This window comes from Myxine glutinosa, chromosome 8 (assembly GCF_964187855.1).
Source record: "Myxine glutinosa chromosome 8, kmMyxGlut1.1, whole genome shotgun sequence".
NCBI lineage: Eukaryota > Metazoa > Chordata > Myxini > Myxiniformes > Myxinidae > Myxine > Myxine glutinosa.
In genome coordinates, this window is record NC_136268.1 from 94662166 (window position 1) to 94686996 (window position 24831).

Below are 24831 nucleotides of genomic sequence, written 5' to 3' on the forward strand. Positions count from 1 at the left end.
TCTAAAGCGACCGAAAGAGAAGGAAAAGAGAAGAAGACAGAGTACGGAGGAAGAACAGATTTATTATACACACACAAGCAAAAAGAAAGAGCGACCAAAATTATTTACAGCAATGGATGGAAGAAGCAGTCACACAGTGCATCGTTAGCTTATACTATTCAATTTACTTAACCCCAGGACAACGATTAGGACAGACGACGTTCACACTTACACGGGGGATATTGCAGGCAGGTATGGCTTGAGGTGGATTGCTGGAGAGGGAGGCAGGGTCGGAGGCAGCAGCTCTCAATTCCTCGCGGTTTTGGCGGGAAAACCCTCCGTCGCGTATCCGCTGCCGATGCTGTAGACGTCACGCGCTGGCTCGGTTACGCCTGTTCCTCTCCTTCTGGTGGAGCCGTCTCCCTCCTCTCAGCGCGTCACTCCTTCAAACCTTGTTTCCTCCCCAAGTATCTCTCCTTTTTGGGTTTGGAGCGTCTCTCGTCTCACAGCTCACTCACAGCTCCTCTCGCAGGTCACCTCTTCTCTCATCTCTCGAAGCAGTCCCTTCCAGTCGCTTTTATCACTCGGGGCGGAATCAAACCGCCGGCTGCGAGGGCACGCCTACCGGGTCGCTAACCGCGGTGCTGGTTGGCTGTTAGGGCTGTCCGATTCCTCCTCCGATCATGACGACGTGCCACGCCTGTGAGTTGGCGGCTCCTACCCCCCCTCTTCTCCGAGATGAGCACATGGGCAATGGCGGCTTGCGGGATTGAACACCACTCGCACCGCTTTTGAAAGGAACTTTGGGAGAGCGGAGATGATTGGGGAAATTGAAAGGGCCTACGCTTATTTTGTTTGATACAATGCAGTCAATCTAGTGGGAAACACATATTTAGCCTACATAGAATAAGGAAATACACTATTTAAAAAGATATATCGTGGCCTGTGTGTAAGTTTCATGGAATTAACTAGGAGGACGGCTGCGACCATTATTTACATTACGAGGGTGTTACACACAACAAAACCATACTTTTCACATTCGTTACACTTCCTCCAAAATTGTTACACTTCTCAAAAACCGTTACACTTCTCAAATTCGTTACACTTCTCAAAACCGTTACACTGCACCCTCCTTTCTTCAGGCCCGTACTCGGGCCTACAAAACTTTAACTTAGTGTGACACGTAGGTGTAATTCCCTCTACAATTAACCTGACCCTGAGTGTGACAATCTTAAAACACCAATAAGTATGTCCCCCTATTGCATTGCACCCTGTCTAACAGACTCGAGCCCACAGCTAACCGAATTACAGAATTATTCTCAAACTATACATTTACGGTGGGGAGCATTATTTACAATGACGTTATTTCTTATTTACAACGCAACCCAGGACCTGTGTTTTTTTTTTTTTTTTTTCTTTTTAGGGAACAAGAAAAAGAAATTCCTGTTGGGAGGGAGGAGACAGCACGCATTGCATCGATGCACCAGTACCAATACCACCAAAGCACCCAAAAGCACCACAAAACACCAAAAGCACCACAACGCACCAAAAGCACCACTCGGTGCACAGTCACCACGGTTCATAATAAACACAACAAAACAACTGGTGGTGGTCTTCTCTTTCTCTGCTGGGCCGATGTTCTTCCCGACGTCTTCTGGCTTCATGCGGCCTAGTTGGAAATAATAAAAAGCACAACTTGTGTTCGTTTTTATTTAGGGCCTCATGGGGCCAACTAAGGGTGGTCCACCTGTTTGGCATAGGTGCCACCTTACCGAGGTCCGCAAGCAAGATTCCCTGGCCACTATGGCCGGTCTCCAACAGAGGTGCCCTGCCCCAGAACCTGGGGTCCATCAAGTGGTACTTGGCCGCAGAACAGCGGTCCATAAAGTGGTACATCAACGCAATGCATGCTGGTTCTGGGAATCTCGTGCGCACAATGGCCACCTCACGCACGCTCCCCTCAGCACCCAATGGCGCACAGGTCCTCAAGTGGGAGACAAAAGGGGGGAAGGCAAATGAGCGAGGGGTAAGGTCACAAGGGTACACGTCAATAAAGGCAATGCAGGGTGAAGTGCGTACGGAGAGCGAAGTGAGAAAAACTCGTCCCTACCGTACGTCACCCCCCCCCCCCCCCCCCCTGTCACCTACACTACCCTTGCCCTTACCCCATATTTACAAGAATTTACACCTTTACAAATTCGTCACTACGTCTTGTCTTCCCCACATTTCCCTTCTACACCAAATTCGTCTCCAATCCCTCTACTTCAAAATTTGCCATCACCAATTCATCATCAATCCTCATAAGGAGGGAGAGATGGAATTACGCACAATGTCACACCCACGTCATGATGCGTCTCACAATCCAAAACATTTGCATCAAAAATAATTAAACATGGCATGGTGCGGAGTACCTGTCACCTCAGGTGAGTGGATGCAGATGGTGCGAGGAGATCCTTCATCCTAACTATCCTCTAAATGATTTTAACACACTTTACACTACCCGGGGTCTCTCCCTGCCAATCCATTGGCCAACTTACACTATGGGTTCTAAAAACCAATTCCCATTGACCAAACTGTGGTGCTTCTCAATTTGGGGTCTCACTCCCCCGATTCATCTCCCGGTGCCCTCGCACAATTTCTGGGCTGCGACGTGTAGCTCTCCCAGCAGGTCTACCCACCTGCACACCTCCACCACTGCAGTTGCCACCCGAGCTTACCTAGCTCCTCACCCTAACCTAACTAACTGGGGAAGGCCCTCTCGCACTCTCACCCCCTCAGTGCCCTCTCTGGCACGGGCTACCCGGGTCCGTCCTCCGGATCCTCGGGCCCCATCCACAACAACTACTACCGGCTCCCAGAGCCCCCTGCGGCCTCACCTGGCCGACATCCTCACAGTGGTGGAGCGGCCAACCAACTACACACACTAACAGGCTACACGCCCAGCCATTTCCACAACACTAATGCACCCATCCAAAGACCATTCTTTCACCCGCACCACAGATGCCAATATCCAACCACAATTTACCTGTACCCTCTACCTAACACTTACACTACCCGCCCCGGGTATCCGTGATGGGGGTCCACTCTTCCTCCATTCACACCTTCGCACCATCCACTCCACTCCACAATTTCCACCATACTCACTCCACGACCATCCATTCCAATACTCCTTTTATTCCACACTACCATTCTCCATACCTGCTGTTGCACACCTGTGCCCTCACACCTGGTGCCACCTGCACCCTCCTTTCTCCCTGGACCATTTGGTCATCACAATACACATCACCACTACTCCCTCATACACTGCTCCATACACCTGTTCAGTTGCACACCTGTGCAATCACACCTGTTCAATCACACCTGTTCAATCCTCAAACACACGGCATCATCTCAGCTAACTACTCCCCTCTGAAACTTGCGCTTCCCAGTCGTCCCTTTAAACTATTGCGCTCCCACGTCATTATCATCCACGCTAATCTACCTGCGTCCCCACTACAGGTATCCTTGTCACTAACTAACCTTAACGTCATCTTCTAGGTCCCTACACACCATATCCTAACCCACCCGGGCTAGTTTTCACTGCCATACACCCCATAAGCTATAGCGCATTTGCCCCACCGTCTGTGAGGGATGGTGTATTTGCCATCCCACCACATCGGGGAGGTCCTACTATCAATTTCGCACACCTAAATCCAACCAATCAAAAATTCTGCCAATCATCTGCCAATCACCGTACCAATCATCAAATTTCGCCTTTTTCTAATTTTGGGTCCAAAACACTATCCTCATCACCCGTCTACTTATTAGATCCTCTCGGTGCGCCAATTCCCTTCTAAAGCTTGGCTTCGTACAGCCGAGCAATGAACGCGGGTTCTTTGGTGCCGGCGGCTGGATGCGTCCGGCACTCGGTGCAGGGACGGGGGCTTACCCGTGCCGAGATCCCACGCACCACCTCGGGGCGGAGCCATCCAATTTCCCGATCTCGACCTGCTGGCACGTCTCAACAAAAAGTGGTCGCCATGACGACCCTTCCTACCGGGCTGCCCGCTCCGCCTAGTGGAGCCCGGACGCGGCCGTTCCAAGCGAGGCACAGCGTGGATTGCGTACGGCGGTCCTTTCGAACCCGCCGCGGCTCGGATCCCCGCTGGTTCTCGCGGCACGCAAAGCCCGGCACGCACCGAGGGCCCGATTCGGCTAAAAGTCGCTCTAACCGCTAACCCGGTTACCGTCGATGCCTCACCTGGATGCTTACATGCATACGCTACCCCTTTCTTGCTCATACCTCCAGCTGTTCCCATGCTCCTCGTACCTTTCCTTACACACCTCGGTACACTCATTCCGCTCACCGACTTGGTCACACACCTGACCACCGAACACTTTGGCACACATTCGTCGCTCGCACACCTCACCAACACACCTCTTCGCTCCCCTTCCTCGGTCACCTCCTCTGTGACAATCACAGGTGTGCTTTCACTCGCACACCCAACCACGTGCCTCACAACCAACTCAAGTGTGCATTCCCACACACGCTCTACCATTCCAGGTGTGCATCCTTCCATTCCAGGTGTACATCCTCGCTCACCTGTCACAACCAACTCACGCTCCGTGTCACTCTCACTACTTCCACCTCCATTCTCGGTCGCGCACTCACCCTTACTCTCGACAGCACACTCTTTCCTCATGCACCTGTCCGTTACGCACCTTTCTCGCGCACACTCTTGCGCACACTCTCCCGTTACACCCTCTGTAACACTCACCACAGGCGTGCATTCCCCCTTACTCTTGACAGCATGCGCTTTCCCCATGCACCCGTCCGTTACACACCTTTCTCGCGCATCCTCTTGCGCACACTTTTTCGTTACTTCCTCCGTAACACTCACCACACCGCGCTTCCATGTGCTCCCTCGCACACGCGCTACTACCGACTCACTCTCGACAGCACACTCACTGGTCAGCGCGCACTTTTTCCTCACACACCCCATGGTCGGACATTCTCGCACACCTCTTTTTTCGCACACCAGACCTGTCGCACACTTCACCAACGGCCTCTCACGAACACCCGGATCCAAACCAATCCCCAAGCCGACTGAAGCTTTCCTCACATCATATACATCGCCACTCACCTCCGTACCTCGTCGTCGCACCTCCTTTGCCACCTGCAAACTCTTTATTTGGTTAGTGAGCATCACATCATGAGTTGAGCACCGACCTTGCACATATTCCATCACCTCCTCCTGGATTTCTCTTTTAGTTTCTGTCCGTCCCTTCTTAATTTCACTCACCTCTTCTTCCACTTCCTCTAATTTTCGCTTCACCTCTTTTATTTCCCGGTGCGTCTCCTCAAGTTCGTCCTCTAAGGCTACCGTGACCGTCTCTATGTGCATCCTCACCTCTCGGTCCTTCGTCTCCATTATCTCTGTCACCTCGTCCACCCTCATTGTCAGTCCCTCACGTACCATCTGACATTGCCTCTGCGTCGCTATTAATTCGTTTTTAATTTCTTTTTGTGTCGCCTTTAACCCTCCGAGTACTGCAGTGTTCCTTTGAACCTGCTCCACTAACTCAGTCTGTCCCTCCGTCAGCTGTTCCACCTCCTCCGTCAGATCTTCTATTCCCCCCTGTAACCTAGCCGTATTATTCCTCACCTCTTTCTCTATACGCTTTTCGCCTCGCTTTACCTCCTCGCGTACCCCCGAAACCTCCTCACTCACACCTCGTCGTATCTCCTCTTTCATCTCCTCCCTTTCTTTTGTAGATGCCGCCCTCATCTGTCCCAATTCATCCCTCTGAGCATCCAGTTTGGTTTCTACCCCGATTTTCACCTCCTCTATCTGCTCTCCCATTTGTTTAATTTCTCTGGCGGATTGCTCCCCTATCTCCCGCAATTTGTCTTCCATCCTATTTTCTAACCCCATTAACCCATTTTTCACCTCTTTTATCCCATTGTCTAACCCCTCAAAATTATTGTCTAACCCCTCAAAATTATTGTCTAACTTCCCAAATTTCTTGTCTAACCCCTCAAATTTTTTTTCTAATCCCTCACCGGTACCCCTCGCTTCATCCCTCATTACCCCCATTTGGCCCTCCAATCGCTCACCCAATCGCTCACTATCAGCCCTCATTACCCCCAATTGCTCACTCTGCAGTTTGAGGGACGCCTGCATTTGCGCCATAAATTGCTCCATGAGGGCCTGCATTTGGGCCATCCCTCCCACTTGTGCAGCGGGTGCGGCCGCCGTAGCCATGTGCGAGGCGCCATTTTGCGCGCCCGCAACCTCGTGCGCGAGGACGACATTTTGTGCGTCTGATACCCCCTCAACCGCCTCCTCATTGCTCCCCTCCATTTGATCCTGGGTTACTCCTAACCCCTCTATCTCCCCCACCGACATCCGATCGCCTTGATTGTCCATGGCGCGATCTCAAAATTCGGGTTTTATTAAACAAAATTTCGGCAGCTCGTAATTTTGACCAAAATTTTTTTTTTTCTACACCGCTTAAAAATTTGGTTCGGGCCTCGAATCCCACTCCCAGACACCAATTGTTACAGATCGCGGTTTAGATGTTACGATGGGCCGAGCGGATGGTCCAACCGCGACCTAACAGGATCCCCAATTGGCCCGACTCCCCCAACGTTGACCAGATCGCACCACAGATATTCAATCGGGAAACCTCTAAAGCGACCGAAAGAGAAGGAAAAGAGAAGAAGACAGAGTACGGAGGAAGAACAGATTTATTATACACACACAAGCAAAAAGAAAGAGCGACCAAAATTATTTACAGCAATGGATGGAAGAAGCAGTCACACAGTGCATCGTTAGCTTATACTATTCAATTTACTTAACCCCAGGACAACGATTGGGACAGACGACGTTCACACTTACACGGGGGATATTGCAGGCAGGTATGGCTTGAGGTGGATTGCTGGAGAGGGAGGCAGGGTCGGAGGCAGCAGCTCTCAATTCCTCGCGGTTTTGGCGGGAAAACCCTCCGTCGCGTATCCGCTGCTGATGCTGTAGACGTCACGCGCTGGCTCGGTTACGCCTGTTCCTCTCCTTCTGGTGGAGCCGTCTCCCTCCTCTCAGCGCGTCACTCCTTCAAACCTTGTTTCCTCCCCAAGTAATTCTCCTTTTTGGGTTTGGAGCGTCTCTCGTCTCACAGCTCACTCACAGCTCCTCTCGCAGGTCACCTCTTCTCTCATCTCTCGAAGCAGTCCCTTCCAGTCGCTTTTATCACTCGGGGCGGAATCAAGCCACCGGCTGCGAGGGCACGCCTACCGGGTCGCTAACCGCGGTGCTGGTTGGCTGTTAGGGCTGTCCGATTCCTCCTCCGATCACGACGACGTGCCACGCCTGTGAGTTGGCGGCTCCTACCCCCCCTCTTCTCCGAGATGAGCACATGGGTAATGGCGGCTTGCGGGATTGAACACCACTCGCACCGCTTTTGAAAGGAACTTTGGGAGAGCGGAGATGATTGGGGAAATTGAAAGGGCCTACGCTTATTTTGTTTGATACAATGCAGTCAATCTAGTGGGAAACACATATTTAGCCTACATAGAATAAGGAAATACACTATTTAAAAAGATATATCGTGGCCTGTGTGTAAGTTTCATGGAATTAACTAGGAGGACGGCTGCGACCATTATTTACATTACGAGGGTGTTACACACAACAAAACCATACTTTTCACATTCGTTACACTTCCTCCAAAATTGTTACACTTCTCAAAAACCGTTACACTTCTCAAATTCGTTACACTTCTCAAAACCGTTACAATATATATATATATATATATATATATATATATATATATATATATATATATATATATATATATATATATATATATATATATATATATCTGTAAGAAATAGTAGAAACTCCAAAGTACGAGCAGGGCGTCTCATTTGTATTGAATAAATAATCGTTAGATTAAATAAGACGCGGACGTAGCTTCAGGACGTCGATCTTTAATTGTCGACAAGCTTTCGACCAACAAAGGTCTTCTTCTGAGTCAGCCCCAAGTTCAACGGAAGTCCCCGTTGAACTTGGGGCTGACTCAGAAGAAGACCTTTGTTGGTCGAAAGCTTGTCAACAATTAAAGATCGACGTCCTGAAGCTACGTCCGCGTCTTATTTAATCTAACGATTATATATATATATATATATATAAAAGCCTGGTGTTGGCTTAGTGGTTAGGGTGCCGGCTTGGGATCCTAGGATCCTGGGTTCGAATCCCCGTCGATCGCTGAATTAACACCAGGGGGGTTGACTCAGCCTGTCATCCTTCTGAGGTCGGCAAATTGAGTACCAGCTTGCTGGGATGAATGATCCCGGTGTGTACCCCGGTTTAGAATAGGTACACCGTATCCCTGCGCATCGTAAGAGGCGACTAAGGGTTGGTGCCAGGAAGGGCATCCGGCCATAAACAAAAACATTGCCTCAAACAGGGAACCATGATCGTCATGGGGCCCGCAAGGCTAACCCCTGCTCTGGCGGTGAAAATGGCCTTAAAACGATAATTCATTCATATATATATATTGTTACGGAACCCGACGTCGGCCTATGGTTCCGCTTTGAGGGGGGATTACTCCCCTCGTTTGTTACTGACCGACGTGGTCCCTGAAGCTGCACCGTGATCTCCGGAAAGGCCGGTGCACAGCCCCGTTCGCGACCGCGGATAAGATGTTAATTTGCCGAGCGGATGGCAGCCGCGGCACGAACTGTTAACAATGACTAGACCCGATTCTCAAACGTTGGCCAAATCGTGCCACAGGTATTCAATGGGGAAAAGACGAAGACGACGGATGTGAAGAAGAAGAAGAAGACAAAAAGGGGTTTGAAATACGACTCTAATTTATTACTACTATTTACAACCAAAAGAAACCAAGGAGGAGGAAGGATACGAAAATAAAGACAGAAGGAATCAAGGAGACACAGTGCAACGCTAGCTTACCTACAGTCTTAATTAATACCCCAGGACAAGACACACAAAACGGACGACAATCAAACTCACACGAATGGGGAAATGAAGGCAGGAACGATTGGCTGGAAGGAGGGGAAGGTCCAAGTGGTCCACAGAGCTGGAAGGATGCGGGTCCGGTTCGTGTAAACGGCAAGGCTCGAGGTGAGCGGCCGCCGACCCTCCTCAATCTGGCCCGCACGGCGGCGCCGCCTCGCAGCAGCGGGTCGAAACTGCCGTCAAAGCTCAACTCAACCGCGGTGGACTCAGCTGCGGTGGACTCAACTGTGGTTGACTCAACTGTGGTGGACTCAGCTGCGGTGGACTCAACTCATCTGCTGAACTCCCTTCTTGACGCATGCGCCCCCGTTTTATATCGCGCCTCCACCTCTTCCCGCGAGCTCTCTGGGCACGCCTACCGGGTCCTACTGCAGTGCCGGTTGGCTCGCACTGCCTCTTTTGGCTCCGCCCTTGATGACGAGGGGCGGCCAACGCCCTGGATTCGGCGGCTCCTCCCCCCTCTTCTCCGAGCCCACCTCGTGGCTAATGGAGTCGCGGTGAAAACTGCCCAGCAGCTGCGGCGAAAACCCAAGCCCGAAGAAACAGCGGACTGCAGCAAACCACGCAGAGGAATTTGTAATGCGGCTGACAAAAGGGGATTCCCATGAAGGTTCTGGGGAAATTGAAAGGGGATACTACCTATTTGAATTCGGTGCAATGGAGTATTAGTTAATCGAAGACAAAGCCTTAACCTAATACACAGAATAAGGAAATAACTACCAACAAGCAGGAAACCTATGATTGGCTAACGCGATTGTATATGACCTAACTAAGGGACGCCCTTTGATCTTTATACACAACTGGAGGAAGGAGGGTGATATTTTTACAACAATAAAAAAACACGATTCTCATTTCCACAACAATATATATATATATATATATATATATATTTATATATATATATATATATATATATATATATATATATGCATATATATATATATATATATATATATATATATATGCATATATATATATATATATATATATATATATATATATATATATATATGTATTTTGTTATGTCGGTGGTAGAGCAATATGTAGAGCAGAATAGATCTGAATAGGTAACATGCTTCTTGTGTCACGGTAAGGAACACTTCCTGTAATAAGTCATGTGTAGGTGTTTTGTCGGCTGAGATGTATGATTGTGAATCTACCAGGAGATTCGTGTGTTATGTGGTGTGGGGGATAATGAGTGGAGCCCTTGTATGTCTCACCTGGTAATCAAACCTTTGTCCCTTATGGCACTGCAGACCACATAGACACTTGATTAGAATCCCTTCGTACAACATTAATGACGCCTTTCCCCCCTGACATGACTTCAAAAGAAATCGGGCTGGGACACCGCCTATAATGGCCGCCACCATTTGCACCTCCGAGAGGCCTATCCGCATCGCATAGCACGTGCTATAACACAAGGAGCGGGAGTGAGAGTGACGCAGTGGGCGTGCCCCTGGGCGAGCCGGCGAGTCCGTGGAGGCTCCGATTGGTTCGGAGTGCGCCAAAGCTGACGTCATCGGCCAGGGATATTAGCGGGGGCCGGACGCCATTTCGAGGAGTTCGATTCAGGAGTTGAGTGGAGTTGTCGAGCAGCGGAGTTGAGTTCCATTCTTGAGTCGAGTTGAGTACAGTCCCGGTGCGATCCTGACAGAGTTGAGTGACGAGCGCCGAACGCCATTGAGAGCGACGAGCTGTGAGTTGGATCCCGAGTGCACGAGAGCGAGTCGTGCAGCAGCAGTTGGTTGGCAGTTCACGGCCTGAGTACACGAGTTAGGTTTTGAGAAGCGAGTTGGAAGGACGAGACATGCAGTCACACCTGCGTTCTCTCCGTTCCTGTCTTTTCGTGCTTTGTGCTTTGTGTGGGGGGATCGACCTCGTGTGGAGCCGCTGGCCTGCGTTGGGTGCTTTGGAGCTTGGTGCACGGACCTCGTGGGCAGCGAGAGGATCGGAGCTTGGAGCGAGGCCTCGTGGGTACATCGGGGCCGAACGGAGCCGTGGTGGACAGCAAACAATACAGGACGACGGACAGATAAGCTCACACCACATTTCACGATTTAACATAACGTGTTCTTTTTATTAATTCATATCCCTCGTCTTGTCTTTGATAGCTGGTGTGCGGGATCCCGATTTAGGATTATTTCATTACCGGCGCATGCTTTTACTGTCTTTGCTTTTCTCAATAAACCTTTTCCCCAAATTTTTGTACATATATCTGAACGCAGTTTACCGGGTGGTTGATTTTAATAGATAAGGCTGCGGGGCTCTCGCCGTTCCCCTCCATTCCGCACGCTTGGGTGTTTTAGGTTTTGGAATCCGCCATTGAGTTTCCACCTCGGAGTTAAAGCCTTCGTGATCGGCAATCTGCAACTCTGGTGTTAATCGGAGTTGCGTGACAATATACATATTGCCAAGCTGATTTTTGTGGGAATTTTTTTTTTTTTTGCCTCTGTGAAAACTGCGAAAACGCGAGACACAGGGCTGAAAATGTATATATAACCTGGTCGTGATTTATTAACTGCAAATACGTGAAACACGCGAATGTTGGGACCGTGAATATCGGGGTCCGACTGTATGTATGATGATGTTAAGATGAACGGATTATATTTTGATTCCTGGAGGTCAAAGATCAGAGGTCATGTTAGGAAAAAGTTTATTACTGTGCTACTTGTGAACCAGTGATTCGATTTTGACCAAGCTTGATACTGGTATATATTACGATGCAAAGATGAACTGATTAGATTGTATAGGTCATGTCAGGTAAAAATGTTGTTATCGAAGTACGGATTTGAACTAAACTAAGTGCATGTACCCTGATACATATGTACAGATTATATATTGAAGTCAAATGGTCTTGAGGTCTGAGGTCAAAGTTAAGAGTATGCAATGACTTAATGTGAGCGGAGGCATATTGGTCGACGTTTCGTTATTATATGATGTGAGGCTCATAGTGTAACTGCCACCCATGAATGCACGTCACATCCCCCTCACACACATGAACATAGACGAATGCACGAAACACAACACAGGACTGTTAGTTGAGGCGAAAACCAATGACCTTGCGGTTAGGATTGTCTGTGCTCTTGTCCGTTTAAATGCTGAGCATTAAGCAAGAAAGCAACACATACCATTTAAAAAAAGTATTTGGTATGACTTGGCCGGGGTTTGAACCCCCTAACCTTCCAGACTCAGAGCTGACACTCTCACCATTACACCACTGAATCTAGTTGCTCTTTGCATCAGTGGACAGGTGAAACAATGAATGAAATTGACATTTATTGAGGTGTGCTAACTGCCATGGGGAGCAAGGAGAAACTGATTTTCCAGTGTTAACCCTTCGCTGGAGCAGAAGATTGTTAATGTTGATGCCCAAAGTGTCAACTTCTCTTTTCTTCCCACGATTGTTAGCATCTCAGTTAACGCCCTGTCGATTTTATCCATGTTTGTTCTGGTTTGGTCGAACCTGAACTATCTTTTTTGTAATGTGGAATATAAAAAGCAAATATGGGAAGATGTGTAATTGTTTTTTCAAATCTTCATCTCAGCTGTATCAAAATCAGATTGAAATGATTTTTGGCTTACGTGGTCCTGATTAATTAATCGCTTGCTTCTGTTAGTGACTTAGCATTTGCCAGAAAAATAGAGTAGATGTGGGAAGACCATAAATCGTGGCAGCAAAACAACGGCGCTTGAAAAATACGGTGGAATGATGTTTGTGGCTTATTCATCAGCATAACGTATTGCAAATGTTGCCATATTTCACGTCCGGGAAGCTTATGGGCTTAGGCTTATTTTCTTGCCCAGTCCTGATACCAGAAAGCTGAGGGCTGCTCGCTCGTGGAGACATTTATGCTTCATGAAGACAACGGCTTTATCAAAGGTTGGACCTTCAAGTTTGCACTCTTCATGGTTGATGAAAGTGGCTCCTCACTGAATGAACGATTTCAGTTTGCAAGAGGATACCTGGAGAATCGTAGTTCTTCCACGCTTTGTGCACTATGAGGAGGGATTTCTTGCAGCATGCTAGGAACGGGTTAAAACTAAGCTGTGGGGGTGTAATGATGCAGGCATGAATTGTCAGCTTATCCCAGAGTTGGTGGTTAATTATTCATGTTGTGGCACGTTATCGGGAATGCCGAGTGTGTAATAAGAAGCGGGGCAAGTGGGATTGTACAGAGATATGAAAGCAAAGTCGCTAACGGCATTGGAAATAGGCTTCATTTGCAGGCTAACCTCGTGTGTGGAAAATAACGTGTTGGCAGCTGCATTTGAAATGGCTTTTTACAACATTTCAGAATGTCTATGATCCCTTAAAGCAGGCATTAAGGAAGTTGTTGAAATTCAGGGCTTTGTCTTTGCATCTGTATGCGATTCTTGCATTTCAGCTTTGCTTAGTTTTGCTTCTTTGGTTTTTTTTTTTTCTGCGCTGGTGAATAATCAATTAGCTGGTGTCCTGCAGTCCTCCTTGTGGGTTGACTACTCATATATACTGTCATTGATGAAGTGGCATTCCCGGCTCATGCATCAACCCTCAGCTCTCAGAGCCTCAGACACTGAGCCATGTGCTTGTGGAGGAATGTGCAACATCTGTGGTAGAAGAAAAGAGGCCTTTTGGAGCGGTATCTAGAGCGATAATTTCTCTCCATAAAGAGCTTAAAATCCCCATCCGTGTTACATGCTCGATCTCAGAGTGCAGTTTCCACAGCTGCTCATTTTGCCTTCTCTTCTGAGTTTCAATGATTATATTATATTTTATCGTTTTTTATTATTTTGTTTGGGAAATTCTCTGAATTTGGTCATCTTCTTTATCAGATTAACTTTTTGGTTGCTTCATAAACAACCAATCACCAGAAGATATCTACAAAGCCTTCAGCATTGCATAGTTTTTTTTTTTTGCTTATTGGAAGATATTGCCACTGATGAAACATTGCTGCTGAAAAGGTTATGTTTGACTTTTGCATTTTCACATTTCATCATATGATGTGTATTTGAAATGATGTGTACATCATATGATTTCATCATTTCATCACTTTCATCTCATGAGGAAACGTTTGTAATGTTGTGGTTGATACTCTCCATCCAGATGATCAGCAACTTTCACACAACACAAAAACACAGTTTCCTATCCTCTCTTGTTTTGTTATCACGTCACATCTTGCTACCTGGCATAATACATGTGCAAGGTCATACACAAACCTTAGTCAGGGTAGAGACGTTTTATTTTTTAGTATTCCGTTTGGGGCATGAGGATTTGATGACCTGTACAAAATGGCATTGCCACATACTACACCAGTGGTTCTCAAACTTTTTTGGACTACCGCCCCCTTCTGCCCTCTTGGACCGGCCCAATGCCCCCCTTGTCCTATCGTTCGTGGTCGGACACCCAGAATTTATGTAGATAGGAAGCAAAAATAACAGAAGCCAAATATTTTCTGAATAATATTTTACCTTATTTTACTTTACTTTTTATTTTATTTTGCACGACCTACAATGTTTCAGCAGAACAGGTCCAGGTGAGGCAAACTGGGAATCTGTTATCACAGGCCCAAATACCGTTAGTGTGAAGGGTGGGCCTGGTGACTCGCTGCGAGATTACGAACGTCTGGCTCCATCTCAGTGAGGTAGAGACGCAGATCGCCCTTTTTGGTAATGTCAAGGCGGTTTCGATACTTGGTCAGCAGCACCATCACGGCGCTGAACCTTCTTTCAACGAGGTATGATGTAGGGAACGCCATCAGCAGCAGTTCTGCCTCTGTCCACATTGCGGGGTATTCGCCCCGCTCCAGAATCCACAATTTGCCGTATTCATGCTGCGAGAATCTTGCCTTCGCCTCATCATCATTGTGGAGGTTGATAATTTCGTCCTGTAATTCGCGCTTCACATCTTGAATGTCACATTTGAATGGGTTGATCACCCATGCTAGCATGTCTCTGAAACGCTGCTCCATATCTCCACGAATCTTCTCAAGGTGATTGCAATAAACGAGCAGCTCTTCATCAGAAACAGCAGTTTCCTTTGCCAACCGGGGAAAGTGGTACATATCTCTGCGGCCGAGGGTTTCCCTGTGCAGAGTTGCCTTGGTTATGAACGCGCCGATCACTTTCTTTGCTTTAATCAGCGTCATATGGTCACCCTGGAGTTGTTTGTTGACATCATTCAGTACACTGAATATGTCCGTGAGGTAAGTCATGTCCGTGAGGTAAGTCAAATCATGCTCAATCGCATTCACTTTCTCTGATAGCTCCGTATCAATTTCCGACAGAAACTCGACCACTGTTGAGAAGAGGGCATGGAAACAGGTCAAACAAGCACCTTTGGACCACCATCGAACTTCGGTATGCAACAGGAGCCGCTCGAATGCCTCATCGTTCTCCTGGCAAAGCTGACGAAACAGCCGATCATGCAGAGACACCTTGATTTTATTCACTGCTTTAATTACTGTTTGGAGTGATGTATGAAGTCTGGTGCTGAGAGCTTTTGCTACAAGATGTTGGCGGTGCAGGACACAGTGAATGGCGAACACGGACGGTACCTGGTTCTTCAGAAGCGCAATAAAACCATGCTGGCGGCCAACCATCGCTGGTGCCCCGTCCGTCGCGCAAGCGAGAATGTTCTCCATCGGTATGTTCTTATCAGTAAAGTACTTCTCCAACGTTTGGAAGATGGAAGAACCCTTCGTATCGGTCTGGAGAGAGCGGGCAAACAACATTTCTTCCACCATTTCCTGATCAAGGATGAAGTGAACGTAGCAGAGTAACAGAGCTTCACTGTCACGCAAAGTGGACTCATTCAGCTGGATGGCGAAGTGTGTGCTTCTCAGCTCACTACACAGCTTATCTTCTACATCTGATGACATTTCATCAATCCGCCTGGCCACGGAATCATTGCTGAGCGCAATCGAAGAGAGAACTGGATTCGGATCCTGGCCCATAACGGTTTTTATCACTTCCCCAACAGCTGGTTTGATCAACTGTTTGCCGATTGAATACGGTTTTCCAGATCTGGCGATGAGCAATGACAGCTTATACGACGCTTCCAGTCCTTTATCCACGAGCTTTTGGCTGGCTTTGAACATGGTCGTTACCATGTATCGCTTCTCAAATTTCTCTTTCAGCGATTGGAAATAGCTGACCTCTGCGCGAGCCTTATCACTGTGCTTTTTACTCAGGTGCTCACTCAGTCGAGATGGTTTCATTGCTTCATTGGACAGCGTGATACCACACAACAAACACATCGGTAACTGTTTGTTCATCGAAGATGGAATGAATCCATACTTGATGTATTCAACGGAATACTGACGACACTTTTTCTTTGAGGCCGACATCTTGAAGCCGACCGGACGTGAAGCTTTTTTGAATAACGAAATCAACACGCCAAAATGTCGAAAGACTAACACCAGCGCTAACACTGACTGTTCATACCTTGCCCAATGTCTGTGCTGGCCAGGCCAGGCTGCAAAGTTGAACCAGGCACGTTGAATAGTCCAGCACGAATAGAGTGTATTATATCCCGCATAAAAAGATTCTTGCAAGCCGATTGGTTGAAATGGCACCACGTGACAAAAATTAGTGTTGTATTATTGGCCGCATTGGCGGCCAATAGTTTTTACTATTGGCCGTCGTCATGGAAGCGGCCAATAGTATTTCGCTGGTGTCATACACTATCATGTTTGTTGCGTGAGCATGTATGGAGAAGAAAATACCGACACGACATCAGCGAATATGTGATCATAAAAACCATGCGGAGGGGGAAAGAATGTGGTCGTTGATTGGATGGACAATTTGCCGAATGGTGCCGGGTAACCTGTTCAGACTGCAGGAAGCCCAATGAGCACTTCAAATCGCCGCTGCTCCTCTAAATCGCCAGTGCCCCCCAAATCATTGCCAGTGCCCCCCTACCGCCCGTGGACTCTGGAGCGCCCCCCTGAAAGTTCCCAGCACCCACTGAGGGGTGGTAGGGACCACTTTGAGAACCTATATACTACACAGTGAAAATGTCTTGAGGTCACATAATTTTTCCGACAAAGAAATTTAATGTTGGATCATTCTTCTCAATAAATAAACGAAAAAGTAGATTTTTGTGCTATTTGTTTAACAAGGTTCGCTTTATCTATTATTAGGACTTAGATGAAGATCTGAGCACATTTTAGGTCAAATTTATGCAGAAATACAGAAAATTCTAAAGGGTTCACAAACGTTTTCTCACTCCTGCATGTCGATGACCTCTTTCATGTTTTCTTATTTGGCGATGATTACACGTCTCCTGTACATTTTCACATCCTACCGACAGACCATTAACAACAGCTTTCTGCTCTGTTGATCTAGTAATGGTCAGATACCGTTCTAACATTTGGAATACGGCCTTCATTCAAGGTAAATCTCATGTTGGACCCTCTTCTCCAGAATTTTTTTTAAATATCAAACCACCTGTCGATTTCCACAGTTGAATGAACAACTAGTCTGGTTGGTGAGAGCTAATGTCTATCTGTGTCGGCAGACAGGTTTAACAGTGGATGGACTCTACATAACATTGAATGAGGTACGGTAACCGCCGTTGGAAGCAAGAACCAGCTAACGTTTCAGGTGTTAACCCTTTGTCGGAGAAAAAGCAAGAGGCAGGATAGGGATGAGAGTTGACAAAGGGTGGGGGTGAGGTACAGGTGAATGAGTCAGACCCAGGTCAGATGTCAGGGAACACATGGGGATGAGAATGACTGATTTGGACAGGGTGCGTCAGGGTCTAGTTGTTAAAAGACAAGGGGAATGAGATTTGAAAAAAGTGAAAATAATAGGGAATTAAAGAATAAAAAGAAGGATTTTCACTAAATGAACAAAAGTGGTGATACAAATGAAAATATACAGTGCATTCCGAAAGTATTCAGACCCCTTCACTTTTTTCCCATTTTGTTATGTTGCAGCCTTATGCTGAAATCGTTTAAATTCATTTTTTCCCTCATCAATCTGCACTCAATACCCCATAATGACAAAGAGAAAACAGGATTTTAGAAAGTTTTGCAGATTTATTAAAAAGAAAAAACTGAAATATCACATTGACATAAGTATTCAGACCCTTTGCTATGACACTTGAAATTTAGCTCAGGTGCCTCCCATTTCTCTTGATCATCTTGGAGATGTTTCTGCTTCTTGATTGGAGACCACCTATGGTAAATTCAATTGATTGGGCATGATTTGAAAAGGCACACACCTGTCTATATAAGGGCTCACAGCTGACAATGCATATCAGAGCAAAAACCAAGCCATGAGGTCGAAGGAACTGCCTGCAGAGCTCAGAGACAGGATTGTGTCGAGGCACAGATCTGGGGAAGCCCACAAAAAATATTTCTGCTGCATTGAAGGCTCCCAAGAGCACAGTGGCCTCCATAATTCTTAAATGGAAGAAGTTTGGAACAACCAGGACTCTTCCTAGAGCTGGCCGCCCGGCCAAACTGAGCAATCGGGGGAGAAGGGCCTTGGTAATAGAGGTGACCAAGAACCCGATGGTCCCTCTGGCTGAGCTCCAGAGATCCTGTGTGGAGATGGGAGAAACTTCAAGAAGGACAACCATCACTGCAACAAGCCCACTTGGAGTTTGCAAATAAGCACCTAAAGGACTCTCAGACTGTGAGAAACAAGATTCTGTGGGCTTTCATGTGTCTTTCACTGAGGAGAGGCTTCCGTCTGGCCACTCTGCCAAAAAGCCCAGATCGGTGAGTGTTGCAGTGATGGTTGTCCTTCTGGAAGTTTCTCCCATCTCCACACAGGATCTCTGGGGCTCAGCCAGTGACCATCGGGTTCTTGGTCACCTCTCTTACCAAGGCCCTTCTCCCCCGATTGCCCAGTTTGGCCGGGCGGCCAGCTCTAGGAAGAGTCCTGGTTGTTCCAAACTTCTTCCATTTAAGAATTATGGAGGCCACTGTGCTCTTGAGAACCTTAAATGCAGCAGATAATTTTTTGTAGGCTTCCCCAAATCTGTGCCTCAACACAATCCTGTCTGAGCTCTGCAGGCAATTCCTTCGACCTCATGGCTTGGTTTTTGCTCTGATATGCATTGTCAGCTGTGAGACCTTACATAGACAGGTGTGTGCCTTTCCAAATCATGTCCATTCAATTGAATTTACCACAGGTGGACTCCAATCAAGGTGTAGAAACATCTCAAAGATGATCAAGAGAAATGGGAGGCACCTGGGCTAAATTTCAAGTGTCATAGCAAAGGGTCTGAATACTTGTGTAAATGTGATATTTCAGTTTTTTCTTTTTAATAAATTTGCAAAACTTTATAAAATCCTGTTTTCTCTTTGTCATTATGGGGTATTGAGTGTAGATTGATGAGGGAAAAAATGAATTAAACGATTTCAGCATAAGGCTGCAACATGACAAAATGTGAAAAAATTGAAGGGGTCTGAATACTTTCTGAATGCACTGTAAGTAAAGAGAAATTAAAAAAACTGTGATTGATATTAAAAGAAGAGAGAAAATGGGCAAATAAGTAAGAGGAAAAGAGAAGAGCGAAGAGTAGAATGGGGGCACAAGAGGAGACAGAGGAGAGGAAAAGGAATATCTGGTATGCTGTATTTATATGACACTAGCAGAGTTACCCAGCGTTGCCCGGAAAATAAATAGTCAGTGTGTGTGTGGTGGGCTTTTTATAGTCAGAGGAAGCCACGCCCCTAGTCTAAATCTGATGCACCCATGTTTTTTGTCGTGAAAAGTTACACCCCATGGATCCCCTCTTCCCTCTCTAAGTCACTGCCTTAGGCTGTCCATGAGGCACAACTGAACAAACAGATGTTCGCAAATATGGATATTTAGATAAAGTGATACAAAAGGGGAATAACAGAGAAAGGGAAAGGATTGAAAAGTTGGTAGAGACGGGAGGTATCAGTCAATGAAAGACTCACGTTGATCCTGTGGGGTACCAACGTGCGGATGCTGTTGATAAGACTGCACTTCACACCTGCGCTGCCCTTGGTGCTGAAATTGAAAAATATACTCAAGACTGCCATGTGGCTGAACGAATGTCTGGGAAGGTTGAAGTGTTGTGCAACCGACTTTGAGAGATTTGTCCTGTTAGTTTGTAAATAAACAAACTGAGCAAATGGCCGGAAACCGGTTTGATTTTTATATAACCGCCTTTCTTTTCGCTCTTTCACGAGCCTCGATCTTGTATAGAAAAAAAAACGCCTCTTTCAAATCGGACAGAAATTTGTGGAATTCCCTGGTTGAATGACCAGGGAGGTTTAAGTGTTCATGGAGTCTGTGTAACACCTGCCCTTTCATCAACATGACTAAACCGTTCTCACGACCCAAAATTAGTATCCAAGTGACGTACCAATTTGACTACCTCCAGGAAACGAGAGACTCTCAGGACCCTCTGCAAAACGATCCACATCAGTGAAACTGGGCGATTGTTTCTGTGAACATTTGCTCTATGTAAGCTCCAACAGAACAAACCTCTCCAAACCGATTGCTTGACACTTCAAAAATTCCAGGTTATTTGTTCAGCCACTTGACAGTCTCAGCTTTCATCAACCATTTTAGCACTATGGACAGTCACATATCACAAGCATTTGACACAGTCTGACATCCCGCTTTGCTCTCCAAACTCTCTGCCTACACCCTACAGTATTCAAAGCCATGTCTTCTCAAGGCTTTCTGATTACCTCCACTCTTGCAGTCAGAGCTTTCCCATGGTCATCTTGGAAACATTCCTTGTCCTCATCTTCATCAGTGATCTTTCCAATTTATCTGGATAATCCTGATTATCTCTGCTGATGACTCCATCCTCTGCCATATAATCTCCCATCCTTCTGAAAGGCAGGCATCAGACTCTTTCAAGGCATCAGACTCTTTCCTGTATGCAGACCTTGACAGAATAAAGCTCTGGTCTAACACTCAAACTATATTTCAACCCTGACAAATCCCACACTTTCATTTCTTCTCCAAAAAGACAATTTGGCAAACCCTCCCATCTATGTCCTTGACAAACCTCTTGAAGAAGTTCAGTCAAACTTTCAGGCCTCACCATCAGCTGTTATCTTTCTTGGGCAAACCATATATCTAAGCTGACGTCCAAAGTAAGCCACTGACTGGCATCCTCCACAGTGCAAAGTTCTTCTTTTGCACATCTGAACTTTTGTCAACCTACAAGGCCTTCATCTGCAGCTCCATAGAATACTGCTCTCCTGTTTCAGCTGTTGCAACTGCCTCACACCTTGCACTTATTGATGTCGTGTAAACCAAGGCCCTCAAAATCATTGGAATCTCACATGATGAAGCTGAGTCTCTTGGCCTCTTACTCTCGCTTTGCAGGCAGGCTGGTGGCCTCTGTCTTCTACCGCCTTCCTTTTGACCTTGCCCCTCTACCCTCTCCTTTATTCTCGTTTGTTTCCCTATTATTTCCCTTTTCTCCGAGTTCCAGTCCCCTTTAATTTTCACCCATGTACCCCTACCCTATCTATGGTAAGATGTCAAAATGAGTCATTCCCACCCCACATTTCCCTTGATCTCTGACACCGCTCCAACACATGCACCTCTGACTCAATCCAACCATATATTATAATTATCTCTCATCCCTATGCCATTTCCGTCTTTTGGTCCAGTGAAGGATAATGCTTGAAATGTCAGCTTTTCCTTACTTTGATCAACGTTCATTTGATTCTATCCATTGTTCTACCAGCCTGCCAATGCAGATCTACTGTATAAGAGTCTTCACGAGCAAGACTAGCTCTTCATATATGTCTGTCTGTCTTTTCTTTTTCCTCTCTCTCTTTCTCTTTCTCTTTCTCTTTCTTTTTCTCTTTCTCTCTCTCGCCTATCTCTATCTATCTTCTCTTTTCTGTTTATCTTTCTCATCTCTCTCCATCTATCCATCTTGTCCTCTCTCTACCTGTCTCTCTATCTCATCCCTCTCAATCTATCTCTTCTTCTGTGCCTCTGCTTCTCTTCCTTCACTTCTTGTTCTGTCCACATGTTGTCTCGCTGCATCAATGTAGGCTTGTTGCATTCTACCTTTTTATTTGGCTCTTCCATGAGCCTAGACTTTGTCTGTGTTTTTTTTTTCCTCTCTCTTTCTGCCCTTTTTTCAGTGTTACCTTTCTTTATGCCCTAGAGTTCATGCACTTTGTTTTTAATCTCTGAAAGCTTTTCACCACAGCACTATAAAAACCCGTGAATGTCTGAAGCTTGCTCCTCGTACACATACCAACGATATTGTATCACAGCTGAGTCAACTGTCGGGTTTCCATGTTTCAAAAAGAAGAACAAATGCATGAGGAAAGTCGTGCAACTTTGTCAAAACTTTACAAAGTCGGTCCAAATAATTTCAGCTTTTAAGTTTTAAAAAAACGATGAAAAGTAAGCTCTTTTTGGTGCTCCTGGCCTTGTCTCATTTTGGGTTTTACACAACTTCGATAAGAATCCATTTTCTATTTCATAGTGACCACATTGGAATAGAGCTTAGCTATTAGTTGTATCCGATTAAGGACTACATTTTATTAGTTAGCCATCCTGTTGTAGACTCTTAGGAGCATTTGAACAGCTGCTGTTGTATAAACCAGTAGGACCTGAATAATTGTAAAATGCAGCTGTCAGGACGAAGTCACACGATGTCTTGACTACACTACCCTTGCTTGCTTCCACCATGCACTTTCCTAGCTAAGGATTATTTGTGCATTGTTCATGACAAGTGTGCAATTTTGTAATGCTCTGCATCTCGGCATCATCACACTTTTGGCCCAAGAGACCCGTGAAAGCGTGCGTCGATGCAGCGTGTGTTTACTGCTTTTCCAGAATGCAAGATACGTGGCCCATGGGGCCTTTGCACCATACCATGATCGCTTCAGCAGCTGTGGGGGGTGGGGGGGAGGGCTAATTATGTGATAAGGGCTGAGCATGTTGCTGTTATCCTTGTGATCTGCTGCCAAGTTGTATTGCAGATGATTAGAATGGAACCACCTTTAGAGGCCATTTTTCCCCGCAAGGGAAGGGGTTGGCCTTTTTCGGGCACCGTGGTCCCCTTTTTGAAGCAATGTTTTATGGCCGGATGCCCTTCCTGCCGCCAACCCTGTTGGTCGCCTCTTGCGACACACAGGGAATTACCAGTGAATTGGTACTCAATTTGCCGACCTCGGAAGGATAACAGGCTGAGTCAACCCCCCTGGTGTTAATTCAGTGATCGACCAGGATTCAAACCCAGGATCCTAGGATCCCAAGCCGGCACCCTAACCACTAAGCCAACACCAGGCATTGCAGATGATTGGAATGTACAATGGAAATTCCAATGGTTACAATGTCATGAGTGGAGTTAGATTCATGCTCTTTTGCCATGGTAATGCGAACAAATAGAGCTTTGTAAGGAAGCTTCTGGTGACTTTTACTTTTCTGCATGGCAAGTTACTTACCATCATAGTTTGTTCAGATGGATTTGTAGTTACTGCTGCACATAGTAACTGCAATTACCTGGATTCTAATCAACTGAATGGTGATGTTACCCAGTATGCATTTCGGCACCCTGTAATTTTGTGGGTGTCTGAAGTGGATTCCTATGTTTGACATTTACTTTGAATCACTATAGTAATGATGAAGCATCATTGTTAAATTATCAGTTGTTGATTTATTTTCATCAGGATATTGTTCATCATATTCAGCATCAGTTATTGAACGGATTGCTTAAATGTGCTATGAGTCATTTTATTAAATAACCCTGGAAAGCCTTAGGTAGATGTAAAAACAATTAATTATTTTGATGAAAGTCGCCATTAAAGTGTTTTACTTTGTTTTGCCTAAAGAAACTGATGTGTAATACATTTTCATCCTCAGGTGTTCATGATTAATCTCGTGAAGTTTGAAACAATGGATGCAATCAACAGAACGTTGATAAAAGTATGCTAACTGCCTTGGGAAGTGATGAGGAGCTGACATTTCAGTTGTTGACCTTTCTTCAGAACAAAAGAAAAAAAAAATTAGGTGCAGGGTTAAAAACCCGAAACGTGAGATTCTCCTTGCTTTCCACAGTGCTTGGCATACCTCTATCAACATCCTTTAGCTTGTTCTACCTGTCTGCTGATGCAGATCAATACTCGACTGTACTGTTAAGGCTAGTTTTCCATTCTATCATGAAGTTTTGTTTTGTTTTACCAGGAAACATCATCCCAACAAACTTCTGCTTGTGAAAATTAGCCTAAAAGCAGCTCCATCTTTCCACAACCGCCTCTCATTTTGTTTAAATGCGACAGCAGTCTGAAATTTTATTGTCAAGGGAACATTACCCTCCCACTTCCCACCTCCCACCAGAATATTTTAAGTGTACATGGAAACATTGTAACGTGCTTTCATCGAGACGGGCAGCTCAATCACAGGAATGTAAAGTTCCCTTGAGAATCATTGATCATTTAAAATGCATTTCAACCAACATCATTATATACTGTGGAAATGGCACCCTCTGCAACAACATATATATCAGCAACGCAGGATGAAGACCTCATGAACGCTTGTGTAAATACTTCCAGGATGTGGACCCAATAGCACGGACCGCTCAAAACCAATAGCCTGAAACTTCAACATTCTCCGGCATCTCTCTCCACCACGGCACTGCAGAAATGTGACTCTCTCTCTCTCTCTCTCTCTCTCTCTCTCTCTCTCTCTCTCTCTCCCTCTCTCCCTCTCTCTCTCTCTCTCTCTCTCTCTCTCTCTCTCTCTCTCCCTCCCTCCCTCTCTCTCTTCACCATGGCACCACAGAGACATGAGTCTCTCTCCACCACGGCACTGCAGAAATGTGAGTCTCTCTCCACCACGGCACCGCAGAAATGTGAGTCTCTCTCCACCACGGCACTGCAGA

General features: G+C 46.2%; 2 protein-coding genes across 6 annotated transcripts in view; both read left to right on the plus strand.

The window, feature by feature from the left end:
- LOC144893194 (uncharacterized) overlaps positions 1–12998 on the plus strand; it is a 35104-nt gene extending 22106 nt beyond the window's left edge. The window contains exon 3 of the mRNA XM_078782836.1: positions 12813–12998. Within this exon, the coding sequence (XP_078638962.1) occupies positions 12813–12998 (186 nt within the window). The remainder of the gene's footprint in view (positions 1–12812) is intronic.
- The window catches only part of MVB12B (multivesicular body subunit 12B), a 235584-nt gene that overhangs the window by 118891 nt on the left and 91862 nt on the right, over positions 1–24831 (plus strand). The gene's annotated exons all lie outside the window — the stretch shown is intronic.